The 16,130-nt window shown below is 36.7% G+C and overlaps 2 protein-coding genes across 2 annotated transcripts; both read right to left on the bottom strand.

The window, feature by feature from the left end:
- Window positions 1–121: 121 nt before the first annotated feature.
- LOC141838159 (polyadenylate-binding protein-interacting protein 7) lies at window positions 122–7,967 on the bottom strand. The gene is made up of 6 exons (XM_074725562.1): window positions 7,628–7,967; window positions 4,793–5,619; window positions 2,979–3,381; window positions 2,799–2,869; window positions 1,106–1,230; window positions 122–657 (listed from the first exon to the last, which is right to left on the bottom strand). Exons 2-6 carry the CDS (start codon window positions 5,540–5,542, stop codon window positions 369–371), a joined length of 1,638 nt encoding a protein of 545 aa, XP_074581663.1. The 5' UTR covers window positions 5,543–5,619; window positions 7,628–7,967; the 3' UTR covers window positions 122–368.
- A 982-nt stretch (window positions 7,968–8,949) lies between these two features.
- Window positions 8,950–16,096, bottom strand: LOC141840445 (GCN5-related N-acetyltransferase 6, chloroplastic-like). The gene is made up of 12 exons (XM_074728429.1): window positions 15,835–16,096; window positions 15,662–15,743; window positions 15,465–15,595; window positions 14,990–15,227; window positions 14,787–14,839; window positions 14,586–14,622; window positions 13,179–13,244; window positions 11,893–11,994; window positions 11,658–11,811; window positions 10,865–10,941; window positions 10,415–10,513; window positions 8,950–9,305 (listed from the first exon to the last, which is right to left on the bottom strand). Exons 2-11 carry the CDS (start codon window positions 15,734–15,736, stop codon window positions 10,448–10,450), a joined length of 999 nt encoding a protein of 332 aa, XP_074584530.1. The 5' UTR covers window positions 15,737–15,743; window positions 15,835–16,096; the 3' UTR covers window positions 8,950–9,305; window positions 10,415–10,447.
- Between the last annotated feature and the right edge of the window lie 34 nt (window positions 16,097–16,130).

The raw sequence follows: 16,130 nt of genomic DNA, 5'->3' as shown, positions 1-16,130 counted from the left end.
CAAATAAAAACAATCAACCATTATTTTACCTTCTGCGAAGGCAAAATCCTAAAAGATAAAGCTGCACGCGCACGCTCTGGCACACGCACAATCGCTTCAGTTAATCAAAACGATTGAGGAATTGCCCAGAATGGCCTCCCACAAGGGGAGACAAGAAAGACATGATTCATTGCTAGTTTCATAATGTTATATTAGTGTATCTAGAAACTTTGTATCACTATGCCTCTTCTCACCTCAAATATACAATGCAAGAATTGATAGTTTTTTTTTTTTGTTTTTGTTTTGTTTTTATCGACTTCCTCTCATTTTTGTTCCTCCTCATTTCCCCTTCTTTTCTCCTTTTTCGCCTGCGGGATGTATATCGAACATCAGTATATCACAACACTCAGCAAGCCAGGCTGAGGCTGGCTGAAGCGAATGCCTTCCTTTAGCAGGTATTGTTCAACTGCCACTGGAAGCCTCACAGGAGTTCGAGAGCCCTTGGTGTGGTGGCCAGTCCCCACGCATATCATTACGTGCAGTCGCTGTCGGGTAGCCCTCGCTGTGCTCCTCAGGGTTCTTAGCTCATGATTCAGAACTTGTAAAGCTTCAGTCACATGAAGGCCATGCAGATCGATGAGGCGGTCTTGCTCCCCGCCGTAGCTCTGTGACTTGTTCCTGAGAAAATATAGAGGAACACACTCTAAACACAACTGCAATCTCGAAGAATTTAGCATGAGCACAGAAGACTAGATCAGGATGCCTATAATCAGCGATTTTTCGGTCACACTAGGCTAGATCAGGAGGACTTTCTGCCTACGCGAAAACAGTTACTTCGATACACAGATCATGATAGTACAAATCAAAAAATGAAGTTCAACACAACAATGTAGTATTCATTCTGTTTCAAGGGAATATAGGCTAAATTCACCAAGGAATGATACTAATTAGCTAAACCAAAATCCAAGATATCGAATTGTCTACCTATCCTTTATCTATGTATTGCATGGCCATGTAATTAATCACCGTAGCAACAAGGAATTTCTTCGGAGCATAATATATAAAATACTAGATGTAAAGAAAAAAAATACTGGGACGGGTGAGCTTTTAGCTAAGAATGTCCGACCTTTTCCGGTAGATTTCTTCTTTGGCTTTTTCATGAGCTGCTTTCATATGCATGTTGTACAACTGTCCCTTGAAACTCAATTCCTTCGCTAAAGCCTTGTTTCCGATTAGATAGGCCTGTCTTGCCTGTAAACGTATCCACGAAAATGACTAACTTCTACAAGCAATTCTTGAAGCGCATGACAAGAAACCACAACTAATCAACAAGAAGAAATTAGCTCATAGGCATTCCAAAATTAGAGCAGCACAACAGTTGAACTAGTAAAACAACAGAAAAAAAAACAGTTACAACATAACGTGAGTTTTCTTGCTCGTTACCACATAAAGCTATCAGACTTGGCTTTGTGTTTAACACTTCAAGTATGCAGGTATTCTTTTATAATAATTCTCTGAATTCCAGAAGAATAGTTATAACATTTTGACTGTATATAAATTGAGAAATAGACATTGAGCAAATGGAAATCCATGAGCCCAGAAATACAAAAAAGCTGAAATATGTACATGGGATAGGAGTAGAGAAAATCCCTAGAGAAGAATACTTTGTGGCCTCACACATTTCAACTGGGTATCTCGTTGGTTTGCAGATTTCCGGGCATAATTGGTTAGTGAAAGAACAGTTGAGAAAACTAACATATCCTTATGTTCTTTGAGAAACAAATTCCTTTAGCTAATGCTACTTCAAACTTAATTAGGGAAATATTATCAGGAGGATAGTTTAGACAAAAGGAAATTAGTTGGTTCAATCCCATAGCAAAGTAACCAGGAAAACAAAAACAAGACCAGTTGGATTAACCTAGGAGATAAAAACATGTTCATAATTATTAATACAGTTAACATGCACCAAAAGATATAGCAATATGATTAGTATTTAATTTTTCTTAACAAAAATTTGTATAATTATTTAATTTAATCAACATCATTACCAAATTCTCACAAATATGATATTATAATAAACTAGAAAAATAAAAAAATTGATGGTCTCCATTGTAAAGAAAGACTATAACCAATCAACAATCCAAGAAAAAAAATAAATTTGGGCTAGGACGATTGATTATTGATGAAAATTTCATTTATTATCAATTTGGTTACAATAGCTGTTCCGGATTCACTTTTATTTTTTTCCCTCCAAAAATAGCTTTTCGGGCAAAAATATTCAAAACCAAGCATTGAGTGGGAACTTTATTTAATATATACTTTATTCTAGAAAATTTGTATTTGCAACGAAAGAAGCAAAGAAAACTATATGCAATTTAACTCCTCTGCGTAGCAATTTAACTCCTCTGCTATGCAATTTCACTCTTCTGCTACGCAATTTCACTCCTCTATAAGTGCAAACTTATGAATCCAATTAACAAATTAAGGGCAAAACCTGACAGATAAAACCAAAACATTTTATGGAGAAAACTTTACCATGTATATTTGAATAGATAATAGATAATTGTGCAACGACTAACAACCAGGAAACTTTACCATGTAGCCTAGTCCCCTCTGCCGTTATCATGCATAGGCCTTGCTTTTCTGTTGCTAAGATCTAGTTATCTATATTGCTTTGCATATTACCAGGCATAAAATATTCAAGAATATCAGATTGTTGAGAAACAGTCAAACCATCGAACAATTATTCTAAAAATCATATTTATCATGGAAATTAATTGGTCTCCTCATTAGAATACAGATGGAGGGAGAATATCTACCTGATCAAAGCATGCATTTCGAAGACGTGCCAAATCACGAGCTTCCTCTCTTGTCTCTGAATATATATTTGCTGTCACAAAAAAACTAGGACATATATAAGCAAAACATCACCTACATCAACAGAATTGTTAAACAAAATGTACAAGTTAGAGAGAGGTCATCTTAAAAATATTTATTACCCACTGCATCCCCAGTCTCAAGCCAAACAGGAGATGAACGAACTGCACTTGAACTACTCCATTTATCTCCATATGCAGTTTTAGTGTTACCATTATATGTGCTACCTAAAAGGTGGGAACTTCTACTTGAACCAGCATTTACATCAGCAGAACCATTTCTTTCAAATTTCCAGTGACCAGAATCCTGGGATGCCAGTTTCCTAACAGTGGAAGCAAAATCAATTTCGCCTTTTGATATGGCAGGAGATCTATATGAATCAGAGCCATGTTGGTTATCTCCATATTTTGGCAACCCATTCTGAGAATCAGCCACTGGAAGGGCAGGAAAGTCCAGTGGACTAAAGTTTGGGGCACCCAATGGATTTGAATCACCATTCGGATCAAAATTGCTATCAACTTGAAGCTGCAACAAAAAATTATTTGTCAGGATCCCTTACAACCTATTTAATTAGACTGAGTTTTATCAGTCATTATACTCCATCAAGGCAAAAACTAATCAGAACAATTTTTTACTATTTCATGGTTACACCTAAAAAAAAACCAAAGAAACATTGATAGTTAACATCCATCTAAATATAATCACAAATTGTCAAATTAGCAAATGAAGGATAATAGCTTGTATATAATCACAAATTGTCAAATTAGCAAATGAAGGATAATAGCTTGTATATAATCACAAATTGTGAAATTAGCAAATGAAGGATAATAGCTTGTTAGAAACAAGCCATAAGATAGAGAACGCGTGTTTCTCCTGTGGCTGTTTGTAACAGAAAATTCTTTTCTGACAGGAAACCAAATGGGATGCAAAGGCATTCTACAAACCTCAATCTTGTCTTCATAATGCTAATCTTGACTATGGCATGGAAACATTTGAACGTGTACCCTCCAAGATCAGAGTTGCCCTAACAATTTATCAAGTTATTCATAATGTCTTCCTATTTACAATAATTAATAAGTGGTAAAAAAGTCAGCCCATTCTAAAAGTTAAGGGCAAAGGTGAGGCTTTGCTTTAAGCCACAATAAACCAGCCAGGATGTTTTTGGAAATCCTGAATCATACAGAGCTCCTAGTGTTCTCCTCTCTTTTTTCCCCCTGGATATCAATCTACATATGTTGCAGATTAAGTGGTCCTAGAAGAATCCTACAGTGTTGTTGCTAAGTATATTTACATAAATATCACCATTTTCCCCAAATGATATACAGAATGAAACAACCACCACTCATGTGTTCAGATAGACTATAGAAGAGAGACACTTCATGAGCCAAAATATGTTCAAAAACTTTTTACTCTACTACAAAAAATTAAGAGATTTTTTTTTCCTTCCTTCAATATTTCTAAATCCAGTGCACTGATTTATGCTATATAGTGTTATCGATACACATTTCAGTAACTGTTTTTGAACAGTTATGCACTTTGAAAATAGTATCATCAAACATTCGGATCATTTTAATATAAAATTCCAAGTAAATTCTCTGAAATTAAGAAAATACTTCTATTTATTCAATGTTTCATTAATTGTTACCAGAAGTGGATTTCATTTTTCACAAAGATTTATCATATTCAAGGATTGCCTGCAGATTACAGTGGGTTATTACCACCTTACTTTCAATTCCAAGCAAAGCTTAGATGATAAAATTTTGTCAAGTTACCTTTTTTGTTTATATCATGATACTGGCTTCCCTGCAATATCAGTTAAATTATCTAACAAGGGAACCATATCTTCTTTACTTTCTTAAAATAGAATCAATCCATGGGTTCATGATAACTGCCATAGTATAATTTACATATGTATCCTGAACACCCACAGGCTTACCTCAAGCTGAGTTAAGATCTCGATGGTTAAGTTTAAATCACATCCATTTCCATAATAAATATCTGCAAGGCTCTGAGCAGCAAATCCAGGAAATTGTGATGACAGGAACTCAATCGGATCAGTGACCGAGTTCTCAAGGAAAATATTATCACCCATTGAACCAGCAGTAAGATCACTATCATAAGTGTGCCTGTCTTGCAGTTCATCATTTACAAATGACTTACCCCATGCATTAGCCATTGAAGTCATGCGAGCAATGGATGATTGTTCTTTAGCATATATAGATCCAGGGAATTCCATTTTTCCACTCAAGCTGACATTTCTGATGGTCGGAGAAGATAGATCTTGTCGCATATCTAATATCTGACTAGTCATTGATCCTGGAAATTTGGATTGTTCAGCATTATCATTGATTGACAAACCTGCTAGTGTAAGGTGTCCAGGTTCACGCAGTGCTTCTCCTATGACTTCAAAGTCAGGAGTGATATCATCTGGAAGTTGTTGGCGCCAGTACTGGTGTACTTCATCATCCGAGTTATTTGAAGTGTTGGATTCTGATCTGTCTAAGACTGCTTTTCTAGAAGATCCTGGATGATCAAGCTTTGTGGCATCTAAAATTTTGGTGGTTTCATAAGTATATTTAAGGGATGAAGGAACAAATTCAGCTGCATTGGGATTTAAAGCAGTAACTTTGTTCAATGAACTAGACTTTGCAATCCAGCTGTCTGCGAGACCTTTGTTGGAGTTCATCTTTACCTAAAGCACTAGTAACTCTTGACTACGTATAATTTTTGATACAAGAAGTTTCAGGAAGATTTATCCCAAACCTGCAGATGAAATTTGTAAATAAAACAAAATCAGACACAAATATAAATATGAACAAGAAAACAAGGAAAGATAAATAATAAAGATCATCATCTCCAATGAATGTAATAAACAATATTCTTTTCCACAGTTCTAAATAAAGTTCCAACCCACTGCATACCACCAAAGATAGTCAAATTTTATGACATAATGAATACCACCAAAGATAGTCAAATTTTATGACATAACACAACATTATAACAATAGAAATGAAAAAGGTAACAATGCATGCACTAAAGAAGAATCTGAGCTATGACACTTGACAATAGATGGAACCAATGTTGGAATAATCAGTTAGTTAGCCCATGGCAACACATCATTTCATCCATTATTTGTTATCACTAATAAAAGCCCAGTGTTATCCCAACTTTTAGCTTAGGCACACCCAATTTTTACACAAATAACCAACATGAGCATTCATGAGAAAAAGAAAAAAGGGTCAAATCTCAGAAGGCACGAGTAAAATAAAAATATCATCAGCATGAACAAAACATTTTTTTTTTCAGAATTCACTTGGGCTCTTTTTCATTCATTTCCTTCTTCCAATAGCCCCTTAAATGGTTGAAGATTCAGTCATCTTTGTTTTCATGAATACGCCTCTAGAGTTTCCTTACATCTCTGGCTCAAAATTGAGTTCAATTAGCCTGGATTGGACAAATCATATGTCTAGATTTTCCCCTTGCTCTTTAACAAACCAAAAAAAGTCACCCAAACACACAAGAAATTAACCGAGGATCTAGTAGATTTAAAAGTTATCAGCAAGGAGATTCCCAACACACAATCAAAATAAAATGAACATGATTATAACCCAATCCGAATTGGTGCCCAGCATTTTTCTGAAACCAATACAAAGACCCAAAAGATAATTGATTGGAAACAGGTGTAAGAAGTTGAACTATGAAGCTTCCTTGGAACTGAAACATGATCAAGTCTAGTTGATATTGCTTGACCCAGTATCCTTAAGAGAACTGGTCTCTGAATTCTATACTATCTTCACTGGATAAATTTAATTCATGAATTGTATCTTCCCCTCTTTCAATATAAGCCCATAGTTCTTAATTCCATTTCTACATGTATAATAATACAGCCCGTGATCATGCTTGCTTGTAAGAAGGGCTTATATAGTATCTCCATTTCAATGTTTTTCTTCAATTAATCCTCCAAAGCCATTTCTTAGGTTGACCTACTTATTGGGAATGATATGCTGAACCTACTCATTTTGGCGAGTGTAAAAAAATTTCATTAGAGAGCAATTTCAACCATGCTTAACTAACCATAAGAAGGTTATGGGAAATGAAAAGAACTAACCAAGTTAATGCACATGTTATATAATTCAAAGTTTCCTTCTACACATTAACAACTTCCATTTTGCATCTCTTTTGAATTAGTGTAAACATTACATTTATTTGATAGCATAAACAAGATTAAACTACTAATTGCAGCGGCAAAGAGTTAACATCTTCTCTAACAAAAAGGACACATCTCCATATTTTATTCTACTCTGCCACTAATATAGTTTTGCTAATGGATAGATGATAAGGTTCATTGTATCTGTCTCGATCTTCCAAAATAAAGATGGATCTTCCACATATTTCTTCTCGAATATTCTTGTTCTGTACTTTTCAGTTTGAAATCCCAAAAGGAACATCAACATCAAGTGAGACAACAGTTTACATCTTACACTCCCATCAGACCTCAGCAAACAAATAGATTTAAGAGTCCCAAAGCCAAGCAACAGGCATCCAAACAAAAGCAGCAGAAAAAGGTGGAAACGTCAATCAACATAAAATTCAGTACAGAAAATGTAAACTTCGAAACGAAGTCGAAAAACCCCAATCTTCCACGAAATTTCCTCACGATATTCGAAGATTCTATCAACCAAAAAGCAGATCCATACGAGAAACACCAACGCTAACCAAGGGAAATAAGTGACAGGAATGAAACCAAGAAAATATTCAAAAAAGACCCCACCTTTCCTGAGATCGATGAGGGGATATATGGCTGGGAACCGATCCATCAAGTAAAATAAAAAAGAAAAAGGTGAAAAACGAGCAAGCTTCTATTTTTCCCCCCTATGAGTGCCAAGAAACCTCCTCGGATTCGCCTCTCGAGCTGCCTCTGCTTCGGAGGAGGATTCCACTAGCAGCTACTCTCAAGCCCTGCGCGATCCCACGCCGACTGCAGGCGCCACCACAGGAAGGAGCTCCATTTCTGGAATCGAAGAAGAAGAACAAGTAGTAGCGAAGAGAAGACAAACCCCAAATCTTGCCCTCGCTTCCTCTCCGCTCGATTTCGCTCGCCTCGCCTCCCCTCCGCCTCGCCCTGTACTTTTCGGTTGACCCCTGGCCTTATAATATCGAGAGAAGCGATAGGACGTCAGGGCTTTTCCTCGAATCCCAGCCGCTTATTTATCTCCCCGAGGCTGCATCACAACCGTTCCTCTTGGTCCTCCGATGCGCACCACTTTGCATCACGGATCACCGTCCATGCCTAATCGCACGGCTGCTTTGCCCTGATTAAACCAAAGAGTTTAAATTGAAGACGTTCTCTAAACGATAATTGTCGCACCAAAATATATTTTGAGTAAATATATTAAAACCCCCCTCCAATTTACCAAAACTATAAAAAAAACCCTGATCGTATCTTTATTTTTTTTTTGAAACACCCTTACCTTCTCGACCTTGAGCATGTTCCAATTTAACCAGATCGACTCAACATCACCCTAAGTATTAACCTTACTTGATGTTAAAAATTCTCTTCTGTAAAAAGGTAAAATTCATCACCTTAGCGGCCTCACACGGTCAGTTCCACGACTATTTATGAAGAGGTAAATCGAAAAACTGCAGTTGGTCACGACGCAAAAAGATATTACCTGACTTCGTCAAGATTCGAACCCTTGCCTTCTTCTGCAAGTCTGCTACGTCGTAATCAACTCAGCTATGTCCTCAGGGACTGATGTTAAGAACTCTCGGTTCATGGTGAAGTTGATGATTCTCGATATAAGTTGAATTTTCAAATAGCTTGTGCGACTTCAAAGCTAAAATTTTTGTATTAAACACTTCAACAAAAAGGTAAAATCCACCACTAAACAGATCTTATATGATCGGTTCCACAACCATATATGAAAAATAAATTAAAAAACTACAATTGATTACTACGAAGAGGACATTACCTCGGCTTCATCGAGAGATTTCTCCACTTTAACAAATCTACTCCGTAATAATCAACTCAACCATACTCTGAAAACTTGTATTAAACACGCTCGAGTGTGTTAGAGTGGATCTCAACTATGCTTTGTATGAGGCCTATTGGTCTATTGGCATCTCCATGTAACAAGTTAATTCCAAACAAATCCTTGCATACAAGAGCCGACATCGAAAAAGAATATGACTGGATGTGTACAACGCAAAGTGTAAACTACGGCATGTTCAGTACAATGATAAATGTTACCTTTGATGTTCTTACTTAAACCAGATCTTTTAGTTATTCCTCTCAAGTGTATTGAAGGTATAATTGTTCAAGACACTGAGAATGCTGAGAGACCTTCACGCTCGATCGTATACTCTCGCCCAATTGTTCCTTTTCCATAAAGCAAGCCCTTCCTTGACAAGATTACCAGTGCCTCAGATAGTTGAAGTTTCTTATCATCCTGGAAAATACAACATCGGCAATGATCATATCTACCAAATCCCAAAAGCCATAGCAAATACACAGTTAGGAAGACTAATGAAGAAAACTTGCATCCGAGGAGCAACTGTTGCGAGCAAAAGGCAAAAGAAGGATCAGAACAATCGAAAGAAAGCACATGGTCTAAAGCAAGAATGTGAATGGGAATGTGCTTGCCTCCAATCCCAGTTTCATAAACTTAGCCTCTTCTATCTATCTTTCCTATCTCCTGGTTCCTTCCATCTACTTTCCACTTTAAGGATGTGTTTATGGGGGGAGAGGAGTGTTCTAATTTTGAGGAGCTCTCCCTCATTTACCCGAAGGGAAATTCGACAGCAAGAAATTGGTTTATCTCTCCATGGAGCATTTTCTTTCTTCTTTTTTTTTTTTTTTTTTTTTTGCGCCAAAACTCATCTGCCTGAAATGGGCAGAGAAATCCTCTCAGCAGAAACTGTAAAATCTCTACTTAACCATTCTCATCTCCTAGGTTCTGGAGTGTTTCACCAATAAGAAGATCGCAGCAACAAAAAAAATCCATCATACCTAAGAAATTATCGCCAATAATCCTTAAAATGAAGTTATAAACCTATGCTGGGCCAACTGTGCCACTGGCCTAGTCTAACTACCAAATGGCATGCTAGCTGGTGAAGTGATTCGACATTGCATGCCCAACTCGTCGAACTCTAAAGTCAAATTCAATCATCGTGTGACGCTCATGTGACAGTCATGTAGCATTCATGCCATAGCACCAGGACACATGACAAACAAATGAAGCAAATACATATCGCAAATGATGTTTAATCTCTATTTATCATAACTAATGTACATTTAGATTGCCTCGACCCGTGCTTGACCTAGTTGTTATGTGGTTGTCAATTCACCATAAGTTGAGGGAATGCCATTTAACTTAAGGTGCAAACTGAAAGAAAAGTTTGGATTGCGAGGCAAGACTTCCATAGTCTAATAAGCATCTGAAAACAAGGACCAGAGTGAAATTTTCCTGAGAAAATATGATGACTAAGAAAACATTAAATCAAAATCTAATGATCTCAAGTACACTAAGGGTGTTGATCTTGGACAGCTATTACTGACCTCTACAATGCAATGGAGGGAAGGAAAGGAAGCTTAAATCTTCAAGCACAGTAAATACTTGTTGTCCACCAGCAAACGAGGAGCAGAAGTTTGCACCATCTGTTCACAAATGAGTGTAGCAAATTAAGCCTGTGTCTGTTTTATAAAAACAGCTTTTTATTTTTATTTTTTTGTAAAAATGAAAATATTTTATGAAAAAACATAGTTGATATATATTCTTTGTCTTTTCTTACATTTGAAAAGATCAAGCATTCACATGAAAAATAAATTTTATGGTACAAGAAGTCAAAAGAAAAAGATCACAACTGGATTTTTATCTTTCTTTTTTATTTTCTAAATTCATTTTTTAAAAATAAAAACTAAAAATAAAAAACTAAAAGAATTTACAAGAGGTAAACACAAACATGCAGGATCAAGATACCCATGCAGTGCACAACTAGGATCACAGACCTGAAATCCTATTTGATCATATAACCTTTGAGCTGCAATGTTATCCTTGTTTACATGTACATATATCTGGTTGATACCTGGCATTTAAAGCTGATGTTAGTGGTAAGAAAAACAAATATATAAAAAAACAATCAAAAATAAAATCATGATATTTGGAAAGAAAAATGATATGCTACATGAAAAATGTAGCATGAAACTTAATATGACACACTCAATTGCATAAATGTGAGCCCCACTGTATGGATGTGGAACCTACTATATGGAGTGTGTGGTGTTAAGTTTCATACTATATTTTTTATGTAGTGTATCATTGCTCATTTGAAAAGTACAATGCATAGGGTAGTACTCATCACATTCACAGGGACCATCGACTCAAAATAACTAGTCACTCGGATGGAATTGATGCTCCAACACGACAAACTCATGGCTTCTGCTTGTTTATCCAATTCACCCTACTGAAAACTTGAATTCTTCATCATCATCATCATCATCATCAATCTACCTGTACTCCTTATTCCTTCCACTCTAATAGATTGATTCTATTGTCCACGTACAAAACCTAGCTCGTTCACCATTTATGCTCAGACAACCTTTCCATGAAACACTAGTTATGGGAGCTAAAATACTTGCCGTCAATCAGAATGAAAATTTTCCCCCACCCTCTGAGTCCATGTATGTTCCCTCCTTTATGATGTGCTAAAGTAAGTACACTATGTTCCATTTGATTGCTTAGCATGAACCCTCTCCTGCTATTACACAAAATCTTTAGGCATAATCAATGAAACATATGTACCATGTGATCTAGCTGCATCAACAGCTAATGACAACAAGTTTGTTGCAATTCCTTTGCGACGAGCATTCTTGGCGACACACAAATTTGCTACATATACATATCTTGTTTGATCCAATCCATAAATATTGGAGAAAGCTGGTGACTTCACATGCTCCTAGTCAACAACTTGACTCATGAGTTTCTCACCATAAATTGCAGGAAAAGAATGAAAAGGAGTGCAATTATAGACTCATACTCCAAGAATTGTATCTCCACTGTAAAAATGTCTTATGTTGAGGTCTAGGGTCCCGACTATGCCGCTCAATTCTGTGTGGTTGACATTCTCATCCATCCTCATCTGACAATTTGGAGAAACAGCAAGAACAAAATATGAAAATTGTTGAGAGTTTTCCAGTGATACTGTGAAAAATTGGCTTTGAAGAAAAGATTCATAGTAATTAAGTAGGAATCAATCATCTTTGAAATCTAAGAAAGATTAAACCTAACTAGTCAGTTTGAAAATGGTTATGATGGAAGCTCTTGACAAAATGTTGGGAAAAGCCCAAAGGTTGCAACAAAACTTATGGGTGAAAAATCTAAGTTGACAAGTTGCTACAAACCTAATTGATGATACAGATACAAGAAGTTATATACATTCTAACAAATTTCTGATTAAATGTGTGAACATATATTTATCATAGGAAATTCTAATTATGTTTTCATACTAAAACATTAAGGGGCTAAGCAATATTACAGCATTAAATAAATTCTGGTAGCCCCTTGCCTCTTTCGCTAACCATCAGTGTATGACCTAAAGGTTTCTTGTGTTAATGCCAGATTTCACTATTCACATATTAGCCTTCTGGTCATGTGATCAAGGGCACCTTGGAAAGGGAATTGAACAAATAGAGGATGATAAAGTATACACCTTATATACAACAGAAAATGCAAGCATGCCACACCTTGTGTGTTTTGTGGTCCAGTCCAGTACACATATTTTTCAAGAAAAAAAAATCTAGTTGCTTACTATAACAAACCACACAGTATCATGCCACCAGACAATTTAAGTTTCGAAGTGATACAAACTGAAGCATGTCGTAATTGTTTCATGTATAATAATGAGAATGTATTGTTCCCTTGTAAGATCTGGAAAGCCTTCAGGATGAATCTGTTGTTCCAGTATATGCAAATTAACTGTTTTCTTTACTTACAGGAGTAAAGTACAAATAGAATTGGTAAATTTTAATATTGCATGCTTGCTTAAACTAAACAAATTTAGATGGATCTGAAAAAATCATGTTCATACCATAAACAGGTCAACTATTTACAATGAGAATTGGTTAAGATGGTGCAATGTGAGGCTGTGTCATGAACAAGCAATCTTGTTTACTTCAAATGCAGGTTCTAGATGATTAACCATATCTGTAAATTCTACTGATACATGACTAATTTATTATTATATATAAGGTTAACTAGAAATTGCTATGATACAAGACTAAAAAAGCAATTTGATAGCTAAATCAAACAAAAAGTAGATCTTACTGCAACAATACAGACACACTTCTCAGCCTCCTTTCTTCTGCATCTTCTCTTTAATGATGAAAATTCCTGCATTAATTTGCACCCTAAATATAAGGTTGCTGAGTCAGTTTAAAGAATTACCAAACAACTTCACAAGGCAAATCAAAACAATGAGGGATTTTTTAAAAAATATATCCATCAATAAGACATTTAGTTAATCTAAGAACACTTATGCATGAAAGGGAACGTTGCTGTGGGCCTGATTCAGACAAAGCTTTGACCTCCTGATTTCTGCACTTGGACAGGCAAATTCAAGTGTACCTTAGTTTCAAAGTCAAGTGACCTGTGAGCTCTTCCTCTAAAGTGCAAGTTGCAGAAATACAGGCAATCTTATTGTATCTAGAGAAACTTTATTGGACCCTAGTTGCGCGCCATTGGTGAGCGCAAATTTTCTTAAGAAAAGTGGCTTCACTTTAAGATTGCTGATTCCTATGAGTTAACAAGCCCTTATTCCAACCCACCTACAACTAACTTTTAACTGAATATCCTTGAAACATTAGTAAACTAGACAGGAGAATTAGTCAAGTCCACAATTGGATTCATAATTCCTATTCATCTTGACAAAAACGGTGGAGTCTTAGTTGTTTGATTATCCTAGAACATTTGTCTTATGATGGGCCATAAGATGTGATATTATGTGGTAATCCAAACCTCTTGTGCCAATGGATGAGTTGCATTCATCCCCATTAAACATATGCAACTATTACTATCAACAATTATATGAGAACTAATTTCATGTACTGAATAGAATAACACTGTAATTGTAGAATTAGTTTCATATTTACAAATCAATATCCCATGTATGCACCGATAATAGTAAATTAAAGAATAAATTTCTCTCTCCAAAATCTAGTTAGTCATTTTATTTATACAATTATAAGATAAATTCATATATATATATATATATATATATATACCCATGAACTTGCCAAAAGTATTATTATAGGGAGACGATGGAAAAGATCCATTCTATCTGCTTCTGTCTCATTCAATTATAAGCCAGAGGGAAGATTGCTATGTTTCTTTAGAACAAAAAGGACCAATTTCATCCACAATAATTAGGATCCTCAAGATCTATAAACTCCATGTAAACTACAGTTTATTTGTGTTTTTGCATCAAAATCTTTCTACATGCAATCATTTCTTGTTAGTTCAGAAATTTCAACCTCACAAGCCACATCAAGCTTGTTTATTCATAACCAACTCAGATATGTTCATAGAACATAAATTTAGTTTTTACAGAGCATAGTGAGGTTTAATCATCTAATACTAACATTGTTTAACCATCTAATCCTAACATTGTTTCTCTCTTTAAACTATGTGCTGCCAATAATGCATTTCCCTGACTAAAAACAAAATAGTTCTTACCTGCTCAGCGAATTGCCTTTTGTAGGCTTCAATGTAGCTGAAATAATACATTGAAAGAAAAAGTTAAGAATCCAAAAATGTAGAGCAACTATCTTCAGTCAATAAAACTAGGCGTTGAAACAGTGAAGAGTGAAGTTGAATAGTTGATGTTTGTTATTGAGGAAAGGAGGAGTAAAGATAATGTTGTGTCTATCTGCTAACCGTGCATAAGAATGATCCTCCCAGTGACTCTCCGCCCTCAAGCATGCCGCCATCTATAATGATTCGTGAACAAGAGGAGCAAGGGAAGTTAAAAACTAAGATCAAGATAGGACAAAACTAATTGTCAGAAAACAAACAACAAATAGAAGCATCAATCATCAGCTAAATGGAACTTGTATCCAGCAACGTAAGTTTATGCTCACCCAAAATTCTTCGTCAAGAAGGGCCTCGCGCGCAGTAAAACGGCCGAAGACCCTCCTGTGCACGCATTCTAGTTTGTCCTCCAATTGACTGGCTGGCTCGAAGCGGAGAATTGATCGACTGGACGAAGGTTGATCACTAGAAGACACCTCAATCTGAGGAAATTTAGGCACGGAACTAAGATCGCCGGAAATGCCTGCCTTATTCATGGCGCCGGAAGACTTTGCACGCTCATCCTTCCTACAATTTCCAACGACGAGTATCACCAAAAGGGCGAAAACTTCATCGGCAAAAAAGAACAAAAAAATCCGTTTATAATGAGGAAAAAGAGGAGAACCCGCAACGCTTTGCTTGTTTTAGGAAAGAAATCAGACGAGAGAACCAGAAGCAACTTTCCTACGTTTCTACGATGCAAGAAAGGGGATCTGAATCGCGTGCTTGTTTCCAGAAAGGAATAAGACGAGGAACGCGACTTACATGGCACGGAAGGCGTGTCTTTCAGGCGGTTCTCGCTGCTGCGTAATGCGGAGGAGCAGACCTCCTCGTCGGAGACCGGAAGAGGGAGCAGCGACCACCGCCATCAGGAAGGCGGAGTTTTCAGATGCGAGCTGTGCCGAGAGGGAGAGGTAAAGATTATTTGCTTCTTATTTGGATGGTTGTAGAAAAGGAAGAACCGTGGTGGCAGTTTGGGCGGCGCTGAGCCTGATCAACGCCTGAGCTCCATGTGCGGAGGAATCGTCCCAAGCCATCCGAAAGCTTCACCATCAAAACCAGTCAAGTATGCATCACATAATCAACTGCAAATGCGCCAGAAACATTATGATTAATAAAAATCAAAACTTTTTACCACTCAACAATTTCCACTCGTAATATTTTCTCTCGTCAAGCTGTTTGATCCATTCACCCCCTTCTTTAACGATCAAACCCTAAACTCTCCACCTCGACCGACGGAGCCTCCTTTAACCTCCGAAGCAGATATCAATCGAATGGACCTCTCGCCCCTAAGGTAAGTAATCACAGATATCAACCGATCTGACAGAGCTCCCTCAAGGAGAAGCAACCTACCTCCCTCGCCGGCATTCTGGAGGCCAAAATATGTGCAAATTGAGTTGTCGTTCCATTCGATTCGCTAGGTCAGGTGGG

Source organism: Curcuma longa, chromosome 11, assembly GCF_044706935.1.
Source record: "Curcuma longa cultivar G26 ecotype Majalengka, Jawa Barat chromosome 11, ITB_CL_G26_1.1, whole genome shotgun sequence".
Classification (NCBI taxonomy): domain Eukaryota; kingdom Viridiplantae; phylum Streptophyta; class Magnoliopsida; order Zingiberales; family Zingiberaceae; genus Curcuma; species Curcuma longa.
The sequence above is the reverse complement of the archived record's forward strand: the minus strand, read 5'-3'. Positions and strand labels throughout refer to the sequence as shown.